Source organism: Amphiura filiformis, chromosome 16 (assembly GCF_039555335.1).
Source record: "Amphiura filiformis chromosome 16, Afil_fr2py, whole genome shotgun sequence".
Taxonomy (NCBI): domain Eukaryota; kingdom Metazoa; phylum Echinodermata; class Ophiuroidea; order Amphilepidida; family Amphiuridae; genus Amphiura; species Amphiura filiformis.
This window is the reverse complement of record NC_092643.1, coordinates 28,066,219-28,078,262: the sequence shown is the minus strand read 5'-3', so window position 1 is coordinate 28,078,262 and position 12,044 is coordinate 28,066,219. Positions and strand designations below refer to the sequence as shown.

The following is a 12,044-nucleotide window of genomic DNA, read 5'->3' as shown; positions in this document are numbered from 1 at the left end:
CATCAATCGTCTTACTACCCATCTTGATAGCACCTTTCCAGAGAGTCAATGTGGCTTTAGAGCTGGCAGAGGCACAACAGACATGCTATTTGCAGCTAGACAAGTCCAGGAGAAATGCAGGGAACACAATCTAGACCTGTATATGGTGTTTGTTGATCTCACCAAAGCCTTCGACTCTGTCAGTCGTGAAGGCCTGTGGAGGTTACTATTGAAGATAGGATGCCCACCAAGAGTAGTTAAGATAATCTGCTCATTTCATGATGGCATGATGGCCCGCATATCTGACCTAGGGACAACATCGGAAGCATTTCCAGTGTCAAATGGTACCAAGCAGGGATGTGTTATGGCCCCTTTATTGTTTAGCATCATCTTCTCTGCAATGCTTCAAGATGCCTTCAAGGACTGTAACGAAGGAGTCATGATCAGGTTTAGAAGCGATGGTGGAATCTTCAACCTTCAACGCCTGAAAGCCAAGACAAAGGTGTCTCTATCACTTCTGCGTGAGCTACTATTTGCTGATGATTGCGCCCTGATTGCCTATACAGAAGAGAATCTACAGAGCATTCTCAACGACTTTGCTGGAGCAGCCACACGCTATGGTCTTACCATAAGCATTAAGAAAACAGAAGTGATGTTCCAGCCAAAGCCAGGCAGCCCACCTATAGACCCAGTCATCAAGATCGGCGACGATCAACTGAAGGTTGTGCAGAAGTTCTGCTATCTAGGTGGCTTCCTCTCACAGAATGCCTGCATTGATGACGAGATCACTTCACGAATTAGCAAAGCAAGTGCCAGTTTCGGACGGTTGCAGCACAGACTCTGGTCTGATCATGGCATCCGACTCAGTACTAAGCTCGGTGTATATAGAACAGTTGTGCTATCCACCCTCCTTTATGGAAGTGTCTCTTGGACCTGGTATCGCCGGCATGTGAGAAAACTTGACCAATTCCATCTAAGGTGCCTTCGTAAAATCTGTGGTATCTCATGGAAGGACAAAGTACCAAACACCTCAGTACTTGAGCGCTGTGAATCGGAAGGTATCGAGGCAATCCTCATCAAAGGTCAACTCCAGTGGGCTGGACATCTTGTTCGCATGGATGATAGCAGAATACCAAAGGCCCTGTTTTATGGCGAGCTAGTCAATGGTCAGCGTTCACGAGGAGGTCAACACAAGAGATTCAAGGATGTCCTTAAATCCAGTCTGAAAGCTTGTGACATACCTACTGCATCTTGGGAGAGTCAGGCTCTCACCCGTCCAGAGTGGCGATCCGCTTGTCGTGCTGGTGTTAGCAAATTCGAGCAGCGACGTATCAAGACGCTCCAGGAAGCCCGCTCAGCCCGCCACGCTACACAAAGCCAAATTCCACCAAGCAATACTGATTATGTCTGCCCTGACTGTCAACGACACTGCCGTTCCCGCGCAGGATTGGTCAGCCACCGCAGAAAACATCGAACCCTCAACCAGCTTTGAGAGAAAGGAGATCTGTCGGATACGACGGCTCACACCATCATCATCACCCATGCACATTCGATTCAGAAAATTTTCTGAACAGATATGTAATGTTGAGCTCCTATTCTATCTTTTTTATCAAAACAACCAAGAGTCACTCAAATTTGGTTCCCTCGGGACGCCGATATATTTCGCATAGGTGCTATTTTTTACCGGAACTATGAAGGGTTACACCAAATGCGGAAGGATTTAGTGTAGTGCACCCTTATTATAAGAAAAATATTTTTGATATTTTTTATTTTTGGAATCAGTGGCCAACATCCTTAAAAAGTGTAATTGCTTTTTATCGCTAGTCACTCCAAAGTTATAAAACAGGGCTCCAAACAAGCTCGGACTGAGTGAAAATATGATACTTTTCGCAACTTTTCAGCATTCAAGGGCCAGAGCAACATTTTGACCATGTTAAACTGTATTTATAATCCCATTAACATCAGGAAAGTGACTTTGTTTACAAAAATATATGTACAATCACAAATTTAACATGACCGAAAAGCGACATGTGATCATTTCACCCCCCCCCTCAGATCATGCAAAATATAAACACGTGTCAATAGGCATATGCTTTAAGTTGGGGGGGGGGGGTGTTATGGGTAGATAGAACGGTAATTTGACACTCTAAAATGTTAAATTTCCAAGTTGCGTGTATTATTTTTGCCAGATCTAAAATTAAGAAACCCCATCATTAGAATTAATTGATAAATTTCTCTCTTGGGAATTGAACATTTGGTCATGAGATAAAAATGCCGTTATTTTGTCATCATTATGCCATAATATAGTATGCTTTGACTTTAAATGTCTATTGAGACCCAATTAAAGGTTCAGTGATTATTTTCAAAACGGTTATAATTGAGTTTTGATCTTATAATTACATTTTGCATCAAAATAATTCCAAAGATGTTTCATTTTTCAGCACCGAGATAACCAAAAGTGACCACTTCTATGATATTGGGGCCAAAATAGCTCAATTTCAAGCACGGTCTTAAATTGTCAATTCGACGGGAACTTGTGTTTTGAAGCTAATTTCTCGTGCGTTTAAGAATGAAATCGCGTATTTGTAGACGGAAATAGAAAAACAGACTTTTTTCTTTGCAAAGACATCAGTTTCAGTCAAAATCTCAACTTTTGGCACTTAAAATCAGGTATTAATCATGTCCATAGCATTTAAAAATGAGTCTTCGAAGGGCACACACCACTAAATAATCGTCCCATTGAAATACACGGGAAAATACAAGAAAGTAAGTTTGTTTTTCTACCCCATGTAACATGATGCAGTCATGTCTACAGTAGAATTCATCTCGACCTTTGCAGGACTTAACCCCATTAAAAGCTATTAAACCAAGATAACACTCATTGAAACAGCTCAACTGATTAAATCGGATCTTCTCTGGTTGTGCACAAGTGACTGTTTTCATGTGCGATATCGCAATAAAGCTGGTATTCATAGCTTCAGTTGGGTAACCGATTATAAAGGAAACGAAAGGAAACAATGTTATGTGTGGCTTTGTTCACGAAATCAGACAATGGCGTGCTTTTTGTAAACCAGCATTCTTGAAAATGAGCAACATAATGATTTTTGACTTAACACGGTTATTTCTTCATATTTTTGGTGTTATCTGTCGTTTACATGTCCTTCCTAAAACACAAAAGTACGACCCTCTCCAAACACCTAAATTAGCTAAAAATTTAGGACATGTTACAAAACTATATTGTCTAGAATTTTAGAAGAGTACTTTTAATATTGGCCGGTTATTTTTCACACAGCGACGTTAACTAGGCAATGTACTATTACCTATAACATTAACTAAAACACCAAAGTACGAATATTTCCAAACATCTAAATTAGCTAAAAATTTAGGACATGTTAAAAACTATATTTTCTAGAACTTTAGAAGAGTACTTTTAATATTGGCCAGTTATTTTTCACACAGCGACGTTAACTAGTCATATCCCCATACTGTTAACGTAGGGCTATTTGTAAAGGTCACGCGTCAATGGGAAAGAGCACCGTGTATTGTGTATAGGAAAACGGACAGTAACTGCAGTATGACAACATTTTTAATATTTTGATCAAACCAATGTCTTAAATAAAGATTAAACTTTGATTTAAATTAAATTTTTTGGGACAAGTTAAGACAAACTTGAGAGATACGAACTCCTGAACAGCGCCATCCCGAATTTCAGCCGACACGCTCGCCTCCTTACCTGTTCCGGCCATGATATTGTTCCGAGGGCCTATTACCCATGCACATTCGATTCAGAAAATGTTCTGAACAGATATGTAATGTTGAGCTCCTATTCTATCTTTTTTATCAAAACAACCAAGAGTCACTCAAATTTGGTTCCCTCGGGACGCCGATATATTTCGCATAGGTGCTATTTTTTACCGGAACTATGAAGGGTTACACCAAATGCGGAAGGATTTAGTGTAGTGCACCCTGAGTGGACTTTCAAATCCTTGAAAGTACTTATTAAAAAGATATCTAACCAATATTTGACAGTTGAATTATGATCATCCCTATTCAATCCTGTGTAAAGCAGGAAGCCAATAAGCCCATTGCTCAAAAAAACAATTTGGCAAACATATCAAGGTATCATTTTACAAAATTATCCATATTTTGAAAACTATTGATGCTATTGGTATCATTGTGAAGCTTATTGTCCCGTGTTTACATTTTTTATTCAAATCATGAAATATCAAAAATGCGACTTGTTCCTGGTTTTGTCAGAACGGGGTAGCGTCGCTTTTCGCAACGCAACCAAAAGCGCTCTACCTCATTGGCCATGGGTAAAAGCCAATCGCTTTCGCTCAGCTATGTTTTAATCCGCTGATTCTTGGTTTCTGAACAAAAGAGAAACCAAAACTTATAATTTGAAACGAGGGAATGATTAATACCAAAGAATTTCAATATCTTATCCATACTGCTATTGTTCCTATTGTGTAACTTGACATTGCGCTAATCACCTTTTTTATATATCAAGTGGACAATACATAATTGCCAAGATACCCTTTCCTATACAGAGCTATTTCAAGCTATTAATCTTTCATCATTATTGTATCATTATTATAATAACCTATCGTCAATATATAAAGTAAAAAATAATAAATTAGTCAATGATTAATACCAAAGCATTTATTATCCTAGTTATGCGTCTATTGTTTCTGTTGTATAACATGATATTGCGCTATTGCCCTTTTTAAAGCATGTAGTATTTTGTAGTACACGGGCATGTAAATTTTACTTTTACAACAGGCGAAAATTCACCTAGAGGAAAATATTTGGCACAAATACCATTGATTGTATACCTATTTATGATAGTAATATGTCTTTCTTCTTTACTATAAATCAAGAAAGAACATATTTTATTTCAATTATAGTTTGATTAGCTCGTAATAGGCCTTATAACATCGCGGATTAATACCAATTATTTTTCATTTCGAGAAGTGTCTTGTGAGAAGTATCACGAATTCTTAATCATGTCATATATGTTGTCTACTTTACAGAACACACACTCATATAGACCAGGCAGGTCAACAGTATTACTCTTAACGTGGGACTACTTTTTGGCGTAGTGGTAAAAGCCTAACAATTCCCGTAGATTATGAGCTGATCAAACTATAGAGCATTGTATTAGAGGCGTCCATAGAGTAGGAAACATGCATCCTCGTTTGGCAGTGTTGTCTGACCAAACAGTCGGACAGGACTGATAGCCAGAGTCGGAATGGTCGGTTCTCTGCGTCTGTATCTTGATAAATAAATAGGCTAGTCAAATTAAGAAAAATAAGCGAGCGGTTAACTAACCACCAATTGCAACAGAACCCATTTAACCACCGTTCATTTCAGAAAAGCATATTTAATAACATATCAAAAGTCCCTGAAAATTTAACTAGCGGAATAGTGCTTAATTTGGATACAAAATGAAATGAATGGTGATTAAATGGATTCTGTTGCAATTAGTGGTGTGTGGTTTTATACGTTGACTAACCTAAAAAAAGGAATTGACAGATTGATGATAGACTTGCGTTTGGTGTGTTCTTCTTTTAAGATATAATCTTGTGAAGAGGGCGTGGCCTAGAAAGAAATTTGTACTTAGCACTTGTAAGGAACATTCGCAACAAATGGATTCACCAAACAAACATCAAGACCTTACAACCGGTGGCCAATATCATGGGGCTTACAAGCAAACAAGGACAGGTGAGTACATGTGGTTGTGATTGATAGTGATACAAAGTGCGTGGCATTGAGTTCAATTGTCGTACAATATTAGTAGGCATTAGTAAAAGGCCTACAATTTTGTGAAAATTTTTAACATACATCAAATAATGGTCAATTACGATGTTAAACTTGTGCATGAACGACACCATATTGTGCTGATTTTGAATGGACAATAAATGATTCTCCTGTATCTAAAATCAAGTTCAGACTCAAAATGTCTGATGCAGATTTTATTTTATTTATTAAGGTAATATTACTGACTTTAAGGACAAAGATACTTCATGTAATCCACATGTTGTTTGGGGTGCTTTTAAATGTACTGTCACTGGTTATTGCATTAAATACTGCAGCAGAAAGAAAGAGGGAAAATGAAAAAGAAACACGAGATTCAAAACAAAATTGATCAGATTAAGGGGGTACTACACCCCTGGAGTAAATTTGTGACTATTTTTGCATTTTTCTCAAAAAATAATAGCACACTGCAGTAACAAAAGTTATGTATATTATTGGGGCAAGGAATCCAATTACTACACTGAAATTTCAGTGACTCAAGACAAGCGGTTCAGTATATATGATAGGGAAAAGGGTACATCCTAACGGTACCTTATTTCTTATCATAAATAACAAACCGCTTGTCTTGGGTCACTGAAATTCCAGTGTGGTAATTGGATTTCTTGCCCTATAATATACATAACTTTTGTAACCACTATGTTATTATAATGTAGAACTATGTTATTAGTTTTTGAGAAAAATGCAAAAATAGACACAAATTTATTGAAGGGTGTAGTACCCCCTTAACCAAGATATTTCTAATCTTAAAGGGGGCATTGTGAGATTTCATAAAAATTGCGCCCTCAATTTTGGTCAATGTCCAGTTTTTAACATGTACGCAATGTTTGTCCATTATTTCCCGTAAACTTGTAGGATTTTGTAATTAATGTTTGGATCCAGACATCAATTCCCCCAAGCATGCCATATATCTCTTATTTTCAATTGAATTGATTTTGTCCGCTAAATTACTGCTTGGTAGGCTCTCTGCGTATTCAACCTATCAAAATGAAGCAAAAACATTCTGAATTTGCTTCATTACAAGATGATTTCACCATCTGCTGTTTAGTTGATACATCCAGAATAAGACTAGCCTGAACATGGTGAAAGAAGTACAAAATATTTTTGTAATCTGGAAAAACGTACCAATGAAAAGAAAAATATTTATTTTTGAAAAGATGAAAGTGGATCCCCTGTTTCATATAAAAAAAGACTTTATAAATTATCAATAAAGATTTTATCAATTCTTATATACCTCAAAATCTACTCGAAATAGTAAGTGTGTCAGGAGCTTTAATAAATTTTAGTACAAAATACTCTATCCGCATGAAATTGCATTCGACAGGCAGCCAGGCAGTCGTGTCATTTTATACCAGCCTCTATGCAAGGGTAAGACATGACTGATTTAATTCATTTTCAATCATTCATTCATATTTTGATTAAAGTGATGTACCGTACAGATGTATGTAAACATCTCAAAAAAAGTCAATAAATAATGGCCATTATTTATTGACTTTTTTTGATATACGGGCGATTGTATTACAATCTGTAAAATGCGTTGGAAGCAGAATTTATTTCTGCGCATTTTGACGCCTCATTTGTAGCTATTGAGTATCCCAAGATTTGAAAGTTGCAGTAAATTCTATTGATTTGTATTCAGTATAATGGAAGGAAATCTGTGTAATGATATCTGAGTGTTTTTGTATTGATGTCAGTGCAACTTTCAAATCTGGACCTCACTACATAAAATTGACCGGTGTTTTATTGTCTTCTAGGCTATCGTATTAAATGAGGTGCAAAAAAGGAGCAAAAATAAATTCTGCTTCCAATGCATTTTACAGATTTGTAATACAATAGTCCGTTTTTGAATAATGGCCATTATTTAAAGGGGTTAGTTACTTTTTTGAGATGTTTATATTTAAGTGTTGACAATACAAATTACAATGGCATGCAATATAATATATTCTGGCGCACCATTTCACATGTCAACATTCATGACATTACATATCCGTCAAATTGGAATACCGTCCATCCCTAATTGGCAATTCTGCCAAAAATGCAATGGCGATGCCATCTTTTTTTTTTTTTTTTTTTTTTGGTCCACATGGTCATTCATAGTATTTATATATATTGCATACGTCATTGTTTGTAGTCATCCCTTAAATTTCAACAAAGTTTGGAATAATCTCACTTTTAAGCTTACCAAAAACTTGTTATATAAGATATTCAAACTCGCAAACTCGAGATTCTGGTAAAAAATACTTATGCCATAAATATATACATCTCCCAAACTCTTGTTACAAACCCGGACAATAACTAAACGACGTGATATACTATATTCCGCAGAGACTCGCCCATGGAGGAGCCAAACTGAGACAACGGAAGAACAGCATTTAGACACAGCTGATACAGTCTGCTCATCGTCTTTGATACAATTCACACAAGAAACCAGTTTTTCAGGTTTGAAATATGTTGGCCAGAAAGGCAGTTTCTTCAGAAGGTAAGATTATCAACGATGTTCAATACATGCAATACCCTATACAGTTAATTAATATGGATATTAAGTTATTAATTAATGACCTAATTGCTTATCTAATCACGGACATTTAGTCATTAATAATGATATTAAGATATACTTCAATTTGTTCGTAATGCCCTTTCAAAGCAGCTTTCCTGAAAAACTGTAATTTAAAAAAAAATATTTAGAGGTCAATGACTGCGCATCGGTTGATTTTAGAGTATCTAAACATTATGCTTTGGAGCCAACATTGTGCTTTGGAGCCCCGAGGGATATTCCAAGGTCCAATGTTTAGATATTGCACGTTATCAGAAAAATAACTGATGCAAAGTCATTAAAAATAGTCATTAAAGTTATATTTTGGCTTTTGGTTAAATAGATAAAAACGTTTTAATAACATTAAAATGTCGGGTTATATAAAGGTCATGAAAACATTTTAAAACGTTTTGTATGAAAACACACTACAACAGTATTTTTAAAATGTTTTCAAAAATGTTATTGTAAACTATTTTTGCAAACTTTTTTGTCCAATATTTTGTCAACACTTAAATAACATTATGTTAAAATATTTGCACCCTGCAAGACCAGAAATGTTCTTAAAATGATTTTTAATAAGATTTAAATGTCGGGTTATATAAAGGTCATCAAAACGGTTTTAAAACGTTATTGCAAATATTTTGGGCAAACATTTTAGAATGTTTTGTATCAAGTTTTCAAAAATGTTTTTGGAATGTTATTAAAACGTTTTTATAACCCTTTATATAACCCAACATTTAAACGTTTTCTGTAAAACATTTGTGTTTATTGAGCAATAGATTATCATGTTATGAGAACGTTTTATACCCTTAATAAACCCTTTATATAACCCGACATTTAAACGTATTCTGACAACCTTTTATAACCTTTTGCGAATGATGTCGAAAACGTTTTGTGTTTGCTGGGTAATGACTAATTCTTAATTTTTAATCATCATCAAAAATTACATGACAGATACTGACCACGTCTTATAGTTTGACGTTATCTGTTGCCACAAACGCTGTATTTTTAAATTTTGTTAACCATTTCGGACCTTCGTCTTCGTTAGTCACATAATTATATAATGGCTTGTCGCATCGGCAAAATACACGTGAGATGTCAGATTATATTTCAGATTATATTTCTGAATATGACCGTATTATTACCATCATTGCTCAGAAAATCAATATTGCTAATGAGAAACATGTAATACTACTCCCCATTCCAGAAAAATACAGCAGTAATATTATAATTTTTTTGCCAAATGAGACACAGATCAATCCTAATCCTTTACTTAGTTCTAACTGGCAATAAAAGTTCAATTTAGTTTAATATTTGGTCAATTTTTGGAAATAAGGCCCAAATCACGCGTGTTTATATGGTTTTCGTATGGTGTGACAATCAAGCCCAAAGACTTGTACTAAGACTAATTTCAGGTTATGCAAAAAAAAAAAAGGATTTTCTTACATCAATTATGACCAATTATCAGAATTAACATAAAATTTAATATTTATGAGCTAACTATTAGCCTATATTTAGAATTTTAAATGCTTAGACTTTCTTTGAAGTCTTTAAATTTTATGATTGAAATTGTCAAAAATCATGGAAAATTGCATCTCTTTTGATGTATTCCACAAGTTAATGAAGAATGCAGCTGGACATTTTTATTAATTATGGGTTTATTATTCAGTAAATCAAAATTGCAAATGAGAAACATGTAATAATGACTTAGGCACTTTGGTTATGAGGGTGACGATATATGTGGATCAAAATCGCAATTAAAAATTATCTGTAGCACACATATCAATAGGAACATTATATTAAAAGCTACATATATTGTATACATATGTTGTATATTACAGTACTTCCAAATAAACTGAAATGAAAAGATATTTATTTTTTCAAATCAAATATGAAGAAAAAATTATGAATTTTCAATTTTTGTGACCACAAATTTGATGACGTCATCATTATTGCGCAATATCTATATTTTTGCAATGTTGCAAAATGTTACCTCTGAAATCATAATCCTGAGGTTTCAGAGTATCAATATCCATTGGATTTTTATATCTTTTTAGATTGTTCTGGTTATTGGTTGTATTGCTAGCTTTATCTGGACTATCGTACCAAATAGTTCGTTCAACTATGAAGTTCATCGAGCGGCCAACAAATACCAAATTGTCCATTAAGGAGGAGGACGAGTTGGATTTTCCTTCAGTAACCTTTTGTAACACCAATATGTTCAGGTATAATGAATGTTTCTTTCAGCTACCTGCACTGCTCTAAAGTATGCACAAAAAGTAACGCAGCTGTTATTAATATGCCTATAACTTCAGAACTAATGATTGTTTCCACAATATTTCTGCATAGAAAGAAGGATGATTTATTTATGCGCATTGTGATGCCCTATTTGTCAAATGTCATTCAATATTAACAACACAGTAGTGTCTTTGAAGAAAAGTACCTGAATTTGAAAGTTGCTGTTTACAGCGATCAATGGTTATTACGCAAGCATTGTGGCACGTAAAACCGTCCATTATCTTCGCGCTGACTTAAAATCAATACAAATAGCTGCAACTTCTAAATTCGGGTATTTCTCTTTTAAAACACTGGTGTGTTGTTAATATTGAACGAAATTAAACAAATGGGGTATCAAAATGCGCGTAAATAAATCTTCCTTCATTCTATGTTAAAATATTATGAACACAATTAGTTCTGACGCTATCGGCGTATTTAAAACAGCTGCGTTACTTTTTGTGCAGTCTTTAGATTATCTAGATAGGACTATATAAATATTGTTTATACAATTAAGAAACTGTAGTAGAAATTGTGATTATGAAGTCGGACTACTTATCACAAAAATAATATTATGATTGCATAAAGAAAATCTGAACATGATATTCTAATATTGGGAAGCACGGTGGCCCAATGGTTAGAGCGCGAGCTTCACAATCGAAAGGTTGCGGGTTCGAACCCCACCACGGCCAGTGTGCTGTGTCCATGAGCAAGGGGAAATTGGTTAATTCCCAATTGCTTCACTCCATCCAGGTGTAAAATGGGGAGCTGCTGGGGGTAATCACAATCTAAGTCGCTAAGAGTACCTGTGCATCAGTTGCGGACTTGGTGAAAATGATTCTGATATATCCTAAAGGCAGCGGAATGATTGTTGAAGTGTGCTGATAATTAAGTAATGCCTAGCTGAAGCTCACGTTGACACAAACAACATTTATATTGGTAAATTGTAAGATTATGTGAATTTGCTCTTTTTGGCAAACTATTCTATTTTTAATGGTTTTGCATGCGGAGCAATCAGAGACTATTTTGACCAAAATCAGAAAATATTTATTTTAATTTTGTCCCCTGTGATCTTAATTTTGACATCAGAGATAGGCATTATACTATTTGTTTCTTTATAACTCGAAGAATACATTGGTATAGGTTTTTAACATGATTTGGCCAACTTTGATATTTCACGCCTTACATGGGGTAAGACTGTTATGATTTATAGAAGACAAGGATAATTGTTTTGTTTTTACAAAGTACCTTTCATTTCATTCATTTAAACAGATGTATTATTACACTTAATTAAAAAAATACGTTTATACTAAACAACCCCAAAACTATTAACATCTCCCAATCCTCAAAACGAAACCATGAAAACACACCAAGCGCATGTCTCCCCTCGCTGGCACCAACAGCCAAAGCTGCACATCGCCATCGGTTTATTTTGTGTTTTTAT

General features: G+C 35.2%; 1 protein-coding gene across 1 annotated transcript in view; it reads left to right on the top strand.

Annotated features, from left to right (window-relative positions):
• The first annotated feature begins 8,033 nt into the window (after positions 1-8,033).
• The window catches only part of LOC140136544 (acid-sensing ion channel 1A-like), a 29,175-nt gene continuing 25,164 nt past the window's right edge, over positions 8,034-12,044 (top strand). The window contains exons 1-2 of the mRNA XM_072158246.1: positions 8,034-8,272; positions 10,384-10,551. Of these exons, the coding sequence (XP_072014347.1) occupies positions 10,451-10,551 (101 nt within the window). The 5' untranslated portion in view covers positions 8,034-8,272; positions 10,384-10,450. The remainder of the gene's footprint in view (positions 8,273-10,383; positions 10,552-12,044) is intronic.